The sequence below is a fragment of the Lotus japonicus genome, chromosome 6 (genome assembly GCF_012489685.1).
Source record: "Lotus japonicus ecotype B-129 chromosome 6, LjGifu_v1.2".
Classification (NCBI taxonomy): Eukaryota; Viridiplantae; Streptophyta; class Magnoliopsida; order Fabales; family Fabaceae; genus Lotus; species Lotus japonicus.
Window position 1 is genome coordinate 63,053,874 of NC_080046.1, and position 18,411 is coordinate 63,072,284.

Sequence of the window (18,411 nt, forward strand, 5' to 3'; positions counted from 1 at the left end):
TCTGTATCATGTAGTGTTTATACGCAAATGTATTATTCACACTAACACCAGAAAGAACATGAGAACATCATCGCTGTTACTATTAAAAATATATATAATCAATGAACTCATAATACTAACTGATATATATTATTCAAGAAAAACTTACTTTTGATTTCTTCATCAGTACATGCACTGACTCTGTCAACAATCATTTTAAAAAATATGGGAAAAACACTTTTGTTATTCAATTTAATAGATTGATGTGACAACTATTTGATAATTTGTTGCAGCATGCAGTATGTCTTATTTGTCGAGTTTACTTTTGATGCACTTACAGTTACAGCAACTCTTACGCTACAAATCATTTTCATGGCATCATGTCTAGTACAGAATATAAAGTACAGTCGCAGATATATTACACCAAAGTAGGACAGTATAAGTAAAAAAGAACAGGCAAAAGCACATTACAGTCGGTATATATATTTTGCATGATACTGCAAATGTTACTTTTAACTTGTCCTGATAAATAAAGAAAAGGGAAAAACACTAATATGGGATCATGTGCATGTAAATGACCTCAAACATATATAAACTTATTGAGCAAGGCATTGCAGCTTGCAGGCTGCAATTGAATTAAGAATCCATGTATTACTTGCAACCTTTGAACCTGTAGAACTTGCCAGAACTTCTGCATCACTTCGTCTTCTGCTGAAAATTGTATCCTTTTCTGAAGGATTGCATTTATTAGGAAGCTCAAGACTGTAAATTATGAGGGTTTGGTGAGGATGGTCAGCTAGCACTGGTTTTCTATGCAGAACTAGCCCTCCAGCAGCGATCACGATATCTTGCAGAAAGCCCTTGTATGACGGCATAAAATCTCCCATGAAATAGAACTTGTAGCCATCAAAAAGCTTTGGTTGCTGCATACCAAATTTTATCAACACAAACACTAGTAAGGCACATTACCATTGTGGTTTTCATTCATCATCAAACCACTTTCTAATGATAATGAAAAGTATGAATCATAACAGTGAAAAGTCTAACCTTGTTCAAAACTCTAAGTCTTCCAAGCCGAGGGCCATCCCTGATTCCATGGATATCAAGGTTAATTTCATAAGACTCCTCATCAACAGGTTCCATTTCCTTCATGCAAGCCTTGATCCCTGCTCAGCCAAAACCCAACCAACCATGGAACAAAAAACCAATAAAAGAGGAAGAAATTGTTTTAGACATTTATCATAATCTTATCCTGACGACTTAGTAGGAGACTAGAAACAGAGAAATAAAAGAACTGAACTTACAATCAATATTGAGAATCCATTTTCCCTCCAGGATGCCCAATAATACTTTGAGGGTCCTTCTGCATGCCCCATTTTCATCTACTGCTGCTATAATATGGGTGACGCTTGAATCCCAATTTTTCAAAACTGTAACTTTGGTTGCTCTTTCAAATTCAGAAACAACATCCTACATTTTTTTTAATCAGAAAAAGAAAAGCAATAGGTAAGACTTTTTTAAATGGAAAAAGCTCTAGTTTAGTACTTAATGCAATTATTTTACCTTCTCCTGCATGGATAGAGCAGAACAACACAGTATGATTTTCTTGTATGATCCATGAGCAGTCCGAGTTTGGCTTTTAGTGTCATGTTTGAAACCACGGCTTTTACCCTCTCCAGTGCCTTTCTTGCTCCTTTCTTGGGATCCTGAACTTTCATTGGGCAACTTGGAGGAAGCATGTAGAGGGCATAACATGACAAAGTTTTCCTGAAGAAGTATATTTGCAAGATCTGATTAGATGTTTTTATCTAAAAGTGGCATTAACCATTATGTTTTTGAAACAGTTTGATACCATATCCCAGCGACATTGAGAAGTCCACTTGGCGCAAGGAACATGAAAACTCTTACGGCAACTTTTCTCATAGCAGCCGAGTGCAGCCCCTTTAGTTCCACAAAAACTACATTTGATCCTTCGACTTCTACTTATTTCAGCTTCAAGATTTATTGCATTATCATCTTCAAAATATACATTGGGGGCCCTGGTGCATATGTGAAACACATTACTTGAAACTAATTTCTTCAAACTATGACTAGTTACTAAGATCAACATTGACAAAATACATCAGTTTTAGGTAAATATTTAATCATTTGAAGGATGACAAAATGCAAATATTTAAATTCACGTTAATTATATTGCTCAGTAACAAATTCTTACCATTCTGTACAGCTCCTGTGACAATGTATGACTTTAGATCCTCCTTCATAATCTGCAGGTACAGGCTTGCCATCAAAATAATGCACCATTGGTCCAGAAGCCTGTATTGAGTTACATCCTGTAAGTTCCAGTCTATTAATAATGAAAACAAGATGGTAAGCTCACAATTCTACCTCTGATTCTTCTGATAAGAGACAAAAAACACATTGGTACTTCTTAACATGGCTCTCACATCTCCTTAAAATTCTTTCATCCATCAAAGGACGATGTTTCTCTTTTGATGTTTCACTCAAAACGCCGGCATCTGGACCTTGCAGAATACTTTCATTAGGTTGAATTTCTTCACCAGTTTTAGTCTTAGAGATACAATCAGAGGAAAGTTTCAACTTTTTAGTACTCCTCGATTCTTTACTGCAAGATGAAGATTTTCTGGAAATTTTGTTTTTCCTCTGCCTGCTATTAGAGGCCTTTTCACTACTATACATCTGCAGAGATGAATCAGAACCAGCAAACTCATTGGTTGGGCTTTGCGTTGAAGATAAATCTTCAGCTAGTACCTGCACATAGTCCAGCTTTTGTTTTCCAGATCTTTTCAGGTGGTGTCTTCCAACAAGCTCCTGAGGACAATGCTTCTCATTTTCTTGTTTAGACGGTGAGGTACGTGAAATCTTAGCCATCTTCAATTCACCATCACTTAGAACTCCTGAGTTATTGGAGACTGTACAAGTAGTTTGAGGTGTTGGATTTATACTGGTATTAAAGCAAACCGTCTTGCCCCTTCTAATAGACTTCCCCAGGTTAGAAGATTTGTGCTTATTGTCCGATGATTGCTCCATAGTGACTTTTAATGGCATGTTTGGATCAACGTCCACTCCATCAATTGCGTTTTGTTGTTCACCAATCTGCTCTTGCATAACTTTTCCCCTAGCCTTCCTGCTTCTCTTTGTAGACTGCTTTATTCCATTTAGAACAACATCAGAACTTTTAATTTGAGGAGAAGACACATTCGGTGGTAACACATCAGCCAATTTATTTCCTTCTTTCTGATTCTGAGCTAGTGAATTGCCGGCATCAGCACTTAAGTTATTTGTTTCCAGCTTTTCTGAGGCTGCTACCAATTCCTCTTGATTTTCCTCAACCTGCATTTAACATACAATTTATAGACACTTTAATAAGTTTGTTGTGTTCAAGGACCTAAATTATGTATGAAGAATCTGTTTTTAGTTTTCTAGTTACCTGCATAGCTTTTCCCCTGGCCTTCCTGCTTCTATTTGCAGATTTGTTTATTCCACTTAGAACATCAGAACTTTGAATTTGAGGAGAAGACACACTTGGTGGTAACACATCAGCCAATTTATTTCCTTCTTTGCCAGCGTCAGCACTTAACTTACTTGTTTCCAACTTCTCAGATGGTGAATCCTCTTGATTTTCATCAATATGAGTACTGAAGCACACCCTCTTGCCCCTTCTACTGTGCTTATTGTCCGATGCTTGCTTCCTAGCAACTTTCAATGGTACATTTTGAACAGCGTCCATTCCATCAATTAAGATTTTTTGTTCCCCAATCTGCTTTTGCATAGCTTTTCCCCTGGGCTTCCTGCTTCTCTTTGTAGGCTTCTTTATTGCATTTAGAACATCAGAACTTTTAACTTGAGGAGAAGACACACCCGATGGTAACACATCAGCCAATTTATTTCCTTCTTTGAGATTCTCAGATAGTGCATTGCCAGCATCAGCACTTAACTTATTTGTTTCCAGCTTTTCTGAGGCTGCTGTCAATTCCTCTTGAGTTTCATCAATCTCAACACTATCCTCAACCTGTATTTAACATTCAGTTAATTAAAACTTCAATAAGTAAAGGTCCTAAATTATGTATGAGTGTATGACTATCTTTCTTTACTCTATAGTTCTCCAGTTACCTGCATTTTGACGGGACTTGAAAATAATTCAGGGGAGCATGGCCTTTGTGTCCATTCAAACATCTCACTATCAAATAAATCAACAGATGTTTTATTTTGCACCTCATCCTACATGAAAAGAGCAAGAAAAATAATAATTTAGTACTAATCTAGAATAATATTATCAGTATTACCCAGCAAGTACAATTCAAACTGTTTAAGTCCAAAAGACCTATCAAATAAACCAAAATTTGAAGTTGAGTGACTTCAGCAAGAATTATTTTTCTCATCGATAAACACAACCTAAAAGATCAAAATGACAAGTGATTATTCAGACTAATAAATTAATGACTTCAAAAACTCGGTTATAATCAATGCACTTACTAATGGAGCCACTTCAGAAGGGTTTTCATCATCAGAGTCCTTGAGATCACTGAATGAAGGAGGAACTGGTGTTGGGCCATCAATAAATTGATCCTCATTGGAGCGCTGACTTAACTTATCATTGTTTTCCTCCTCTCTTAACCAAAAGAAAGGTGTAAGAAGATTATCATCTTTTTGAGTTTGGTGTGGCCTTATGTTTGCCACTACCGAAGCCCTTTCTGTTCCCTCCCTGTCAATTTCACTAAGAGGTCCTCCAAGTTTCAAATCCTTCAATGGAGTTTCTGAAAGAATATTTTGTGGCACCTGGACCCTCTTCTTAGCTGGAAAAGAAGGTTTTGCAATGTCAGAACCTGAACTTTCGACGCTGGTCTTAGTATTCTTCCTTGACTTCTTTCTCTCGAGGGTATTTTCCCCCCTTGCATCATTTTCAATAGTTCCACCAGCTTCCTTCTTACCAGAGTCGTCATCACCTTCACATCGCTTTTCTTCATCTATAATATAATTTAATTTTTAGCAAAGTATCCAAAGGGTATAATTCATTCAGTATAGTAGCATAAACTTAAAAACCTACCCATACAAATTCAACTAAATAACTAACAAATGACATCCTAAAAGGGTGTTTTCAGTTTATTGTTGACAGCATTGTAAATAATAATACATATACTATGCTCACAATTCAGAAATTAAAAAAAAAAACAAAATTAAATTTTACATAGACTATTATTGCAAATCAGATTATTATGCCCACTAATCTAATCAAAATCAACAATTAAATGGATACTAGCCATGATATCATGAAGTAAAAGCATAAGCACAATCAAAATCAATGTTGGTGTACCTGATGATTTGATAGGAGGTAGATTATTCTGGGTGACAAACATGGTGATTCCAGAAGCAGCTTCCATGTTTTTGTAGATGGTGACCAAGTTGTCCATGTGAGGAGCAGGGCGAACCTCTATTACACCAAAAACAAAACAAAACAAAACAAAAAAAGCAAAATTAGTTGATGTAATGCGATGTGAGTTCAGAATTAGGGTTAATCGATACGAGATACCTCGACGGGTGAAGGGTATTTTACAGACAGGACAAGCAGATGCAGATTTCATAGATTTGAGTATGCATGAGCTGAAAATGCAAAATCATAGGGTTACGTCAGTGGTTAAAAAAAAACCATGAATCGAAGCGAGAGAGAGAGAGAGAGAGAGAGAGAGAAGGGGTTGTTGTTGTATTACTTGCAGAAAAGATGATTGCAGGTGAGTGAAATCGCGGAATCGAGCAAACTCAAACTGCATGAAAAATTGAAAAAACGAAAGCCATGAATGAATTGGGATTAGGGAAATGGAATTGGAAGAGGAAGAGATGATTGGGTTGGGGATTCATACCAGATGGGGCATTTGAGTTCTCTACCCATTCTCTCGAGATCACCCATTGTTTCGTTCGATTTCTCTCGACGCTGACAACAGTGAAATGGAAGTGAAGGAGTGATGTGAATTTGATTTATATAATTTTGAATTTTAAGGGGCGCGTGAGAGAGCGCGCCAACTTTTTCACCTTTCGCGGTTCAAATTGAAATTAACCTTTGTCTTTCTTATTATTTGTCATTTGTCAAAGATTGCTCCGTACGCTTTATAATCACAACAACAACAAAAAGATTACTCGGTACGCTTCATGCTTCCCATTTTTAATGTTTAAAAAATTATTGTTTTACATAAAATTAAATTAAATTCATTTTTAGAAATGCATCCAAATCTTGTCCATTGATTATTATATTGAATGGTTGAGATTGATCGAGAAAAGGTAAATTATAAAAACTTATATATGATTAGTTTATTCGTCGTTGCTGAGGTTGCACAGCATGAGAGAATTTGAATTCAAATTTTAATGACTTCTCACTTTTTGCTTCAAGCAACCAAAGCTTCCTGTAACTCACAAGCAGTCGAATAACTCCAATGCTCAAGGATCCATTTGAAGGTCTTCCCTATGTGATGAGTACACTCCAAATGAAGGCTAACATTGACACTTTTATCTTTGTTATACATAATAGCTTTCACATTTGCTGAATTGCAGTTGCAAAAGAGTTGAACTTGATTTCAAAGGACTAAAACTGAAATTAAATATTTACATATTTACTTTGACAAAATTATGGTGCTTTTATTTCAAGCACAGCTCAACCTGACAAGCAAAATAATAGAAAATTTAAGAAGAATAAAGCAGAGAAACTTGAGAGATATACTGTACAAGTATATCAAATGAGATGAATCCTAGCTCTGTCCACAGGAGTCCTGCATTCCACAGAATAACAGCAAGTATGTAAGGCCTTCGGTCATGTGTTTCATTGCCTCTGTTTAAAAGTTCCATGTCTCCTCAAGTCAAAACATAAACTTAATCAAAAAAATTCCCCCTCTTTAAAATTATTTGCTTAATTGTTAAAATTTTCAGCTAACATATTATGTTTCTATTAAAAATAAATAAACTGTAAAGAAGACAGCTGTTTTCAGCCCTTTACTCTCTCAAGATGCCATTATCAAATCCTTATACATGTTACCAGTAATCTTTACAGGAACATTTACCACCTCTAAAATGGTGAAACCGACTTCGATCCCTGATAACAATCTCTCTATCATAAACTTTTGATATGAGTTTGATAGCCATATGACAATCTGCACAAACTCTTAAATTCTTCATGACTCTGATTGGGGTCCCTGGTGCTGTATTTAAGAGCATGAAAGCTATTGCAACTTTTTCACTGTGATAAGACAAAGCTTGTTCTTTCTCCTCTTCCTCTATGTCCGCAAGCACATTTTCTGTACGAGGCACATAGCCTTCTAACTTCAACAATTCTGTAATCTTCTCTAGCAGTGCATATACATCCTGACTTTGAGGATGAGATCTATCACCCATGGTAAATTCATAAACACGGTTGCCCAACTCAACAAGACTATAGCCAGGGGTTTTCTTAACGCCATCCTGCAGCATCGACTTCCTAATTGTTTGTACATCTGTCCAACGCCGCTCCGAGGCATAAAGATTAGAGAGAAGAACATAATCCCCACTATGTTTAGGTTCTAGCTTCAGTAGGTGAGATCTTGCTATCTCTCCCAGACTCAAATGTCCATGTATTGTACATGCCCCTAATAAGGTCCTCCAAATAACTGCATTTGGCTGCACTGGCATGTTCTGTATATATTCATATGCTTGTTTCACTAAACCTGCCCTACTCAAAAGATCCACCATACAACCATAATGTTCTATCCTCGGCGCGATACCGTATTCCTCTTTCATCCTTCTAAAGTAATCGAAACCTTCATCCAACATCCCACAGTGGCTGCAAGCATACAAGACACCAACAAAAGTGATCTCACCAGGCGCTAGCTTCTGTTCTTCCATCTCTTTGAAAAGCTCAAGTGCTTCCTCACCAAACCCATTAACAGCCAAGCCAACAATCAAAGTAGTCCAAGAAACCACGTTCCTCTCTTCCATCTCGCCAAATACTTGCTGAGCCTCCCTGATGCTCCCACATTTCGCATAAAGGTCCAACAGTGCATTAACAACATGCAAATTCTCTCTCAAGCCAGCCTTCAGCAAATACACATGGACCCGTCGTCCTAATTCCAAAGCTCCAAGCTCAGCACACGCAGATAACAAGCTAACCACAGTGAACCCATCCGGCTCCACACCGTTGGCACTCATTTCCCTGAAAAGGGTCAAAGCTTCATTAGGCCTGCCATTGAGAGCAAACCCATTAATAACCGAATTCCAAGCCACGAGATCTCGGTCGGTCATTGACTCAAACACCTTGTGTGCACTTTCAGTGTCACCACAAGCAGCATAGATATGAAGCAAACTGTTACGAACAAACACCAAAGACTCAAACCCATTTTTGATCGTCACAGAATGCAACGCTTCACCTTCTCTAACATTCAATGACTTGGAAACAGCCTTGAGAAGAAAAGGGTAAGTGTGAGTGTCAGGTTCAACACAAGACATTGTCATTTGGCGGTAGAAATGAAGTGCAGGTTTCGGGTCTTGGCTTTCAGCATAGCCTCTGATCATGGTGTTCCAGGTGAACACATTGGGGTTACGTATCATGGTGAAAACAAGGTGAGCATAGGACATGGGTGCAGAGAGGGAGACGATTGTGAAGATAAGGTGCTTGCCCATGTCAGGGTTGTGGAGGGGGACACCATGCCTTATGGAAAATGCATGGATTTGCTTCAGTTTGTGTTTGGAAGAGGCGCAGTATTGCAAGAGAGAAATGCATTTTGTGAGAACGTGTGGTAATGGATTTTCTGGGGTGGTTGAAAAGAAGCTTGTGAATGTGAAGGAACAAAAATGGTTTCTGGAGACATGTAACATGGGTGTGTGAATGTGCAACAATGAGGATAGCTTTGAGGACAAGTTCATTTGCCTCAGGTGACAATTTTGTTGTAGCACAATTCAAAGATTTGGATGCAAATAGAGACTCATCTTATATATGGTACCCAAGACATGGTTATGTTATTGTAAGAAAGCTACACTTGCTGCTATGCTAATGTTTAATGGTTGATCATCACTAGTTTATGTTCATTGCTACTACTGTACTATAATCAAACCATGAAACACCTGAAATGCTAGCACTTGAGCTGCTCCAATCCATTTTATACTAATATGATCCATTGAAGAGGGAGCCGCCTTACAAGTTATCCTTCACTAGAGTCAATACTACTTTTTTTTAGACTAGGGTATCTCCAGTGAAATCCTCTCAAGTTTTCTCCAGTGGACATTTGTGGCGGTTTTGGACCGCCACAAAATGTTTCCAGCCGCCACAAATGTCCACTGGAGAAAAATTGAGAAAAATTCACTGAAGAGGATCCGGACCCATAATGTTCGATCTCATGATTAATGGATGAGGTGAGCAACCATCACGTCATACTTCATCTTGAATCAAGGCTACTTAGGGGGTATATATTACCATTATAAATTGTAAACATTATATATTTAACATAGTGTTCATGGTGAAAGTTGTTCAACTATCTTTTGAAATTTCATAAAAGGAAAATAGAAATAAAGACTAAAGAAAATATATAAGTTCTTTTTATTTCCTTGAAAATTATTTTCATTTTTAACAAAGAACAAAAATTCTAATGTTTTTTTACAAGTTTAATAAAAATCAAAATATTAGAATATTGATATTTCAAATATTATTAAAACTATTTTATATTTTATATCTAACCTTTTTTTTGTGGGGGGGTGGGGGAGGCTAAAAAAACATTTATTGAGCTATAACTGATTTGAGGAAAGAAGCTCTCGCAAAATCAAAGAAAAATATATTTCTACATCTAGCAGGAGATACTCCAAAAGATGAATGACAAGCTGGAGATCACGGGCCATGTTGGCCAAGCAATCCAAGTTTTATGTATCCAAGAATTCTAAGATAATTCTTATATAAATTTTGAAGATTTAAACTCAATAACATCTATGTGTTTGATATACCAATTCCATGGATTTGGATTTCCAATGATTGAGAAAATCTCACATTCACACAATTAAGTGTTTTAGCCATAATCTTATGAGTAACTTGTAATAATAATAATAATAATAACTCAAAATGTGAATTATCAGATATTCATTGGATTGGAAGGCTCATAATGCTTGAATGCTTAATTGCAGAATTCATTTCTCTAGCCATAGGAAATCCAAATCCCAATTCGATCTTGTTCAATATGATCAAAACTTTTACTCATTTTTGTAGCTCAAGACACTTCATTCATACAATAAACTTGATGTAAACATGAAACATTTTAAAATTTATTGAAAAAGATCATATTGTGTTTTTAAATCTAGATGCTTTCACTAAATTAGAATAACATTGATAAATTCATCATCAGATAATTATGAAATTAACATTTCTGATATCTATTTTATTTGCAATTCTGAAAACGTAGAAGAATTCTGCACACAAAAAATGTGCTTATCTAATATACATCAAACCAAGACGTGAAAGATCTTGGAATAGAGAGGGAGGAAAAATGATAGAATGAGGGAAAATTAGGCAAACTCAATCGAATAATTCCCACTTGGTTGAGGATGGAGGGTGATAAAAGGTCTCCAACTTGGTTGTAACAACCGCAGGCTTTGTTCTTGCATTAGAAACCTTGAGTAGATCCAGAGTTTCAACACATTTCTGCACCCTCTTTCCCTGAAAAATCAACCATTAAATGTAACAAGCAATTTGTTTTCTCTTGCATTTTATTCTTGAATTCATAAGTACCTCGCAACCAGATGAGATTCTACTGGAAATACCTGCAAAGTTTTCTGCTCAGAGGCATCCCCCTCTGCAGAAATGCTCTCTAATTTGATAGCTTGTCTCATAAGCATTTCAATTAGTGTGGTGATCTGAACTTCTGGTACTTTGATTCCATTGGAAATAGACTTTTCAATTGCAGAGACCTGTTAAAAAAATGAGTTATATAGGTCATACTCACAAATTGGTGGGGCTTATGGATTTCAATGGCATGAAATGATGGATGCCAAAGTGCTCATGAAAATTAAACTCATAGTTAAAAACAAAGGCATTTAAGAGATGAAAATCAAACATGAACAATCTCATTACCAATGTGTTGTGTTAAGGAAACAACTTAGCGAAACGCTTATTTATAATGTAATTTGAGAAACCTATTGAAATATCCTAAGAGTAGGTTATGCATAACATAAACTCTTATTTATAAGCTAATCTTAATAGCTCATAAAATTATGTTGAAAATAGCTTATAGATAGTCCACAAGCTATTTATATAAGTTCTTCCAATCACTCACATAAGCCCTTCTGCTATAAAATAAGCTCAAATAAACTCTTAAACACATGGAAAATAGAGAAAACATGCATTGCAATTGCATACCTGGTCTACAAGCTGATCAAGCTGGAGGGAGACATGGAGGATGGAGCGATTCGCACTCTGGATCTTGGCATCGTGACGCATCTCAATAAGCCGTCGCTCAATACTCGAAGGATCTTGTATCAACACCAACTTGGATCGATCTTTCACTCCGCACATATCCAAGAACTCTCCATTCTCTCGCTCTTTTCCTCCGTACATCAGTTTCTGCTCATCCACCTTCAACCCTGTTTCCCCGCTCAATACCTTCTTCACCTCCCCTGTCACACTTTCACACTTTTCATTCCAATTCCACTCAAACAAGGGCAAAACAGTCATTCAAACAATAAGATTCAAATAATCTCCAAAACACCAACCACACGAACCAATCTTCAATCTATCTACAATTTCATATAACATATAGAGTGATTTAACTCAAATTTTATCTAGGGTCACTTAGACGACCGCTAACATTATATTAAATTGTAGTCAAGTTACAAGTTCTATTAGAACTTTTAGATTCTGTTACAAGGACATGTGAGTTAGTTAGAATGAGTCAGTTAATTATTCATCCATCACACTCATTATATCATGTATAAATTTAATTCAATTGTAACGAGTCATGCATAATTTGAAGATAACTCACCGAAAGTGGCCATGGAAGTGACATAGATCTCATAGCGGAGAGCACCATAAGCAATTCGAAGGCGCAAATTGGGCACCGGAGCGTCCGGTTTCGCGCTCCTTTTCTGCACCAGCATTCCTCCGGGTCTCATTTCCCACTCAAAGTCTTCTTCTCCTCTCGCGGTGGTTGACGACGAAGACGTCGTTGGTGTTGCATCTCTTGCTCTCATTCTGCCATACAAGTTCAGTTTCTTCTTAATCATTTTGAACTGAATTTTCCCGGGAAAGAAGACACAATCACCACATTCAGTGGAGGCTGTGTTTTCTCGGGAAAATATCTAAGGCATAGCCATTTTCTGCCGACACAAAGGAAAATATTGTAATGTTTCAGCTCAGGTTGTAGTGTTTTATATTTTCAAGTACGGGAAGGGAGAGAGGGAAATTATAGGGTACTCATGGAGGGACAATGTTTGACCAATCAAAGAGGCGCCACGTGTACATGCCAGTTAGGTTGTGTTGTGTTGTGTTGTGTGGAGTGACAGCTAAGGTTGCCGACAGTTGAAGGAACCATCCATGTTGCTTTTTGTTTGGTTAGTGTTAAGATGGACATGTGGGTGGAAGCTATTGGAGGAGAGTTTTGAGTTTGTATGATTTGGGTTTTGAGGTTCATTAATTTCGTTTTTTGTGGTTGGTTTCATGTTCTTTTTCATTGGTAGGAGGTGACATTAGCCTAACCTGGCTGCCAAGTTATGTGGGCTATGAAAATGATGTCGTATTGAGGTGAAGTTAGCCATTGATTGGACTTTGAAGTCAACCCATCATAAACTGCGTTGGACTTGTATGGCTCATGGCTTTTGGATTTTTGGTTGGATAGATGGTTTGCTTCGCTTGCAAAAAGATTAACGTAATGCTATTTGTTTAGATGGAAAAGGTTTAACAACTTGCAGTTAATTTTGCTTAAGACTGGGGATTAAATAAAAAAGCTAGTATGATTGAGGAAACTGATTGATACTTTGACTAAATCATTTGCCAAACGGATTGTAGTTGTCATTCATAAGGACAGCTCTATGAATGTTATTGGCTCATCCTCATTGTAGCTAAATCCCTTTAGAGTAGCGACTTTAGGATTTCAACACAATAATAACAACGAAAATTTTACCTGAAGTTTGCTTTGACTCTGGCCAATCACTACTATAGAGTAATTTTGAGATAGTAATGATCATTTGGAAACATCATTGATAAAATTAAAAGGGGAAAAAGACACTCTGAAATAATTATATATGCCAGAGCCCTTAAAACCTTCCATTTAATTTTGCCTATTCCATGTTGGAAGTAAAAATTGTGTCTAAACACAACATTTTTAAAGTATTTCTTTTATTTATACACACAACACAAGCATACTTCTATCTTGAAAAAAGAATTTGTGCTTTTGAAGAATTTCAATGATTCCCCCCCCCCCCCCCCCAAAGCTCATCCAAACTTAGGTAAAGTATATCAAAGAAATTGTCAAGAAGAAGCAAATCCAAAAGATAACTTACCCGCCAATGCAAGTAAATTCAACATAAATGCTACAGATTAATATCCTTCATCACAAATTTCTGACAGCAAAATTGAACCTTTTCCTTCCATTCCATCTATACCTCCTCTTGATAACAATCTATGTGTCTCACAAGCATATTGTTTAATCCAGAAAATAATCATCCAAATTCAAAACCTCAGTCAATGCACCATTTCAGGTAGCTCTAAAATCAAGGAAAAGACGTAATTTCTGTATAAGCATCTCATGAGTACCAAAAAGCGGTTTCCCACTAGTGATCCAATCCTTCTCCAGAAGACTTGCTTTAGAACCAGCCAACATCTCATCATGGAAAGCAGAGACAATTTGGTAGATTGAAGTCCTGAGAACATCAGCGATAGCGTATGCTTTTGGATTTACTGGGCCAGTTCTTCTTTTGACAGCAGGAACATCTACTCTTCCACTGTTTGCGGTTGCCCATTTGATTCCGGCAGGTCCCAACAACTGATTTGGAGATTGCAGGTTTGTTTTCTTTCCCATGAAATTTTCGACAGCAAGTAGGCAGGATATCAGTGTCGAAACCACTGCAGCATTACTCCCAGAAAGCTGAGCAACCCCAAACTTATCCTCTTTACGTGAGCAGGCAGTCAGTGAGGCAACAATCCTTGAACAACATGCATGTAGCTGCATACAAGCAAACAAATGTTTTTAATGTACAAATTCATAATTCTGGAGACTGTTGATCAGATAAAAGGCAACAAACAAGTGATTTTTTTGTTAACATTGGTCCTAAATTGCAATTTATAGGGTGGCGATTCATGTCGATGAACCGTGTGCATATTTATGCAGCCTAAACAAAGTCATGGATAGGTCTTTCCCTCTAAATGAAGTCATTAAGATATTGCATTAGATATTGCCTAATGCAATATCTAAACAGAAAAATTATACCCGTTTTCTCAGTAAAAGATGTGAGTTTTTGCATGTGTAAGAAGTTCAAATTATTCCTCATATTTTACATTTATTACGGGTTCGACGCAGAAAGTTCTACATATTGTGATATTATGATTATCGTTGCGCTGGGATTGTTGGGAGGAACTCACGTGTACTTCATCAAATTATCCATTTTCATGGGTAAAATTGTATAGTAATCAAGGTTTTAAAGGGTTTAAGTCTAGAGTGGCATATACTTCTCCATATACTCCTTGCAGATTTCCCTATTCTAGCTCCACAACTTCAAAAATAAGTTTCAATAGTAGCTGATAAAAACTGAAGATCAAACTATGAGGCCTGAAAGGCACTGATACAATAGTAATGATAAGCCTTAAAATTTTCGCTAGTGAAGTTTAAAATTCAGTGCCACACAAATTTTTAAACCTTTCCAGTTATTAAAAGTAAAGTAAAACATGTACCTGGAAGTTGTACAGTTCTTCTCCATTCTTCAAATCTAGCCGTGCATCTGTTGGGGACAATAATTGATTCGATAGTTGTGCAGGTTTGTCAGGAGAATTTCCTAATCCTTCACCTAATCTGGAGGCAAGGTGCTCTAGAGGCCTCAAGCACACAGCAATTACTCTTTTGTATGTCTCACCAGTTTCTTCAAAAAATGCTGCACGCCGCCAAGTATCAACATTGTTCTCGCAAACCATGCAGAGATCAAGATATGCAAGATACCGAAGAAGAGATGTTGGATTACTCTCCTCCAAAGCTGAAAGGAGATGCTCACTTGGATTTGTTTCTGCTGCTGCAGATCCTTTTGGAGGAGCAAATATGGATCTCTTAGTATGTAAAACCTATGTACCATATTTAACAAAGAGACTTCAGATTGTTGGTAACTGTACGGGATTTTACATCATGCAAAACAAATATGGAGAATTACAAACAGTTGTCAATGTTTCTAGTAAATAGTATGTGTAACATATATACAGGGGTCGCTAACCAATATGTTTAGTTTAGATAATAGAGTAACTCAATTGTTTTAAGAGGTATTTCTAAGTAAGCGTAGCAGGTAAATGGGTTGGATTGTTGAATTGTACATCTTTCAGTCATTCTTGCATTGGACAGTGAGTAGACACAACTAACACTAACATTTAGATTATCAGTTCAAGGGACACACCACATACAACCAAATTCTTAGAAACATGTGAATGATCCCAAAGTTCACATCTGCAGAGCATGGAAGACAAATGTGCAAATGCAGGAATTAGGTTCTTCTAGGCCTACTATACACGCGTGGATTAACTGAGGGATCATCAGCTTGATTAATCGAAACCATATACCAGTCAAACTAAAGCATCACAAGATTACCAACACCATTATATTTTGAACTTAGCAGTCCATTACAAGAATTACTAAAACTAAATCACTATTGTGAGGAATGACAACTATCAGCTACAAGAGAGCAGTATATACTAAACAACGATGAAGTTGTCACCAACTTGCAACAGTTAATAATCAACTCAAGTGAAAAAATGAACAAGTGAATCAGAGAAGTATACCAACCCTGTGCAAATGATGAGTCACTTCCCAGCAAAGGAAGACAGCAAAACTCGCAAAAGAAAACACAATCTGCTCAACGAAGAAAGCTCTAGTAGCAACACTGCACTTAAACGGATGTGGCAGAATCTCCAACAAAACAGCCGAGAAGAAGAAAGCAACAGTGGAGAGCTTCAAAGCTCGCTTAGCGGCTGCAGGAATTCCCATCTTGAAGCTGAAAAACGGAGGACGCTGCTCACAAAAATCGTAGCAAACAAACAGTCAGTGCCAATGAGAATCAAAGAGAGTAACGCATTTCAAAAGGGTATAATATTCAGTATTCACCTGAATGATCGGAAACTCCAAAACCCATCTCCGCTTGAAAATGTAATGCAGCCCGAAAAGCGAACCGACGAGGAAACCTCTAAGCCCCACTCTCCCAACAGAGCTAACCCCGCAGAGGGATACCGCGGCGGAGAAGCCGGATGCGGCGGAGGCGGCAACGAAGAGGGAGAAGTTGAAGTAGAGGTTGAGTCGGCGGCGGAAGTCGGTGGAGGGGAGGAGGGGGTAAGGGGAAGCGATGAGGGAGAGTGTGATGGAGAAGAGGAGGAGGAAGGAGAGGAAGGGGAGGAAGGACCATAGTGGAGGGTTTGGGAGAGTGGAGAAGAAGAAGAGGAAGATGAGGAAGGAAGGAATGGATTGCCAGATCAAGAAGCTGAGAAAGCGATTCTTCAAGAGGACATGTGGTGGTGATGGTGTTGGAGACATGGACAAAGGTTGCTTTCTCAATCTTGTTCAGACAAGATGATGCTGGAGTGGTGACAGTGGTGAGCAAGCATGTAGTGACTTCTCCCTTCTTCTAGGTTTTGTCAAGCAGAAATTGAGGGGTTTGGGTTTTCAATTTTCAAACCAGGGAAGCCTGGTGGGTAAAAAATTGACCATATTCTTAAAAATAATAGTAGGAACTAATTCCTCTTTTTGAAAATTTTTATCAATACAATTGTTGAATAAATAATAATTCAATCTTCCCCATTTAACGCGAATATGCAAATGAGGTCCCTAAATTTTAGAAATCTCAATTTTGGTCCACGTTTATGCCGTTTGGGGTTAGGGGAAAACTCAGCAACGACCTCATGTCTTGTTTCCTCAACTCTTCGGTAGCGTTTGGTAGATAGGTGGAAAGGAAACGAAACAGAACATATGAGTTCCGTTATGTGTTTGTCATGCTTTTGTCACGCTACCGAAATTTCACTTGTTTTGCTAATCTTATTACTAGTTTAGCATCCATTTTCTAGGGGAAGACCTACCAAGGAACTTGGCTATTATTGTATCGACTCTTTTTTCATTTTTGTGTTGGTTTTATTGCTAGTGTAGCGGTAATTTTCTATAATTTTTTTTATCACTAGGGGAAGACAAATTGAGGGACCTCGAATCTTATTTCCTCATTTCTTCCTTTCCGTTCATTTTATGATTTTATTACTAGTTGAACATTACTTTCCATCATTTTTGCTGGTTATGGGAAGACCCACTAGGGAACAATGCTCTTATTTCCTCAACTCTTCTTAAATTTTTTTTTTTTGATTTTATTGTTAGTTTAGAATTTACATTACATGATTTTTCATGGTTATGTGAAGCCCCGTTTAGGCCCCAATTCTTAATTCATAGACTAATCTCCTCCCCTCCCCCTTTTCAATGCAGCTTTCTTGTGGATTCATGAAAACTTTGTGACATGTAATAAGATTATGAAAAGTGAGAACATCACACACCAAAACTCATGTCTAATAAAAATAAACGCAAAAGAGGGTGGCAACGAAGAGCAATCAAAAGCACGAGGAAAGACACGCGAAACAAATGAACTGATAGAATGAATCTGGTTTTTAAATTATTTAATCTAAACTTTAAATTATACCTAATTTTTATAATCTTATTAGTAATTATAGATAATTATTGGTATAAACTATTATCAAATGAATTAATTTTTCATTCAAGTAATTATAAATTAATAATACCAAAAAAATCTCAAATAAGTTTAATTTAAGGATTGCACATTAAAGTTTTTTAACCCAGATAATTTAATTAGGAACACCTTCATTGAGTCATTTATATATCATATACATTATTTCAATACTTTTTTGGTAAATTATTTTTTAATGATTATTGTTATCATAATGTAATTTTAATACTTGACATTTTAATAATTAGTATACTTAATAATATAAATATTAAATGATTTTTAAAAAAAACATGTCATAATTAATTATGTCATTTATGCCTCCTATAGGAAATTTAACAGTTATAGGTTTGTGTTCCAAAATGGGATAATTAAAATTTACAATGTTATTGTAGCTTTGAAATGCAGCAACCACAACATATGACTCATGATTGTCATACTTGAACAGGGTAATAAATGAATTTAAGGAAATAGCATACCTTTTAGATTCAGCCATTGAGTCATGCTAAAAGATCTTTT

General features: G+C 36.8%; 4 protein-coding genes across 4 annotated transcripts; all 4 read right to left on the reverse strand.

Moving 5' to 3' along the window:
- Positions 1 to 319: 319 nt before the first annotated feature.
- On the reverse strand, positions 320 to 5,959 carry LOC130722734 (protein BREAST CANCER SUSCEPTIBILITY 1 homolog). Its single transcript, XM_057573561.1, has 14 exons — positions 5,859 to 5,959; positions 5,709 to 5,762; positions 5,531 to 5,601; positions 5,315 to 5,431; positions 4,477 to 4,967; positions 4,114 to 4,221; positions 3,431 to 4,012; positions 2,368 to 3,333; positions 2,195 to 2,295; positions 1,832 to 2,018; positions 1,543 to 1,746; positions 1,284 to 1,449; positions 1,027 to 1,145; positions 320 to 902 (listed from the first exon to the last, which is right to left on the reverse strand). Exons 1-14 carry the CDS (start codon positions 5,903 to 5,905, stop codon positions 576 to 578), a joined length of 3,540 nt encoding a protein of 1,179 aa, XP_057429544.1. The 5' UTR covers positions 5,906 to 5,959; the 3' UTR covers positions 320 to 575.
- Positions 5,960 to 6,595: 636 nt separating this feature from the next.
- Positions 6,596 to 10,213, reverse strand: LOC130723760 (pentatricopeptide repeat-containing protein At4g21065). Its single transcript, XM_057574887.1, has one exon. It carries the CDS (start codon positions 8,878 to 8,880, stop codon positions 7,018 to 7,020), a length of 1,863 nt encoding a protein of 620 aa, XP_057430870.1. The 5' UTR covers positions 8,881 to 10,213; the 3' UTR covers positions 6,596 to 7,017.
- A 134-nt stretch (positions 10,214 to 10,347) lies between these two features.
- Positions 10,348 to 12,361, reverse strand: LOC130723761 (BAG family molecular chaperone regulator 2-like). The gene is made up of 4 exons (XM_057574888.1): positions 11,976 to 12,361; positions 11,354 to 11,610; positions 10,759 to 10,905; positions 10,348 to 10,654 (listed from the first exon to the last, which is right to left on the reverse strand). Exons 1-4 carry the CDS (start codon positions 12,214 to 12,216, stop codon positions 10,514 to 10,516), a joined length of 786 nt encoding a protein of 261 aa, XP_057430871.1. The 5' UTR covers positions 12,217 to 12,361; the 3' UTR covers positions 10,348 to 10,513.
- A 1,095-nt stretch (positions 12,362 to 13,456) lies between these two features.
- On the reverse strand, positions 13,457 to 16,865 carry LOC130724322 (uncharacterized). The gene is made up of 4 exons (XM_057575525.1): positions 16,287 to 16,865; positions 15,969 to 16,193; positions 14,879 to 15,259; positions 13,457 to 14,153 (listed from the first exon to the last, which is right to left on the reverse strand). The coding sequence occupies exons 1-4, from the start codon at positions 16,707 to 16,709 to the stop codon at positions 13,686 to 13,688; spliced, it is 1,497 nt and encodes a 498-aa protein (XP_057431508.1). The 5' UTR covers positions 16,710 to 16,865; the 3' UTR covers positions 13,457 to 13,685.
- Between the last annotated feature and the right edge of the window lie 1,546 nt (positions 16,866 to 18,411).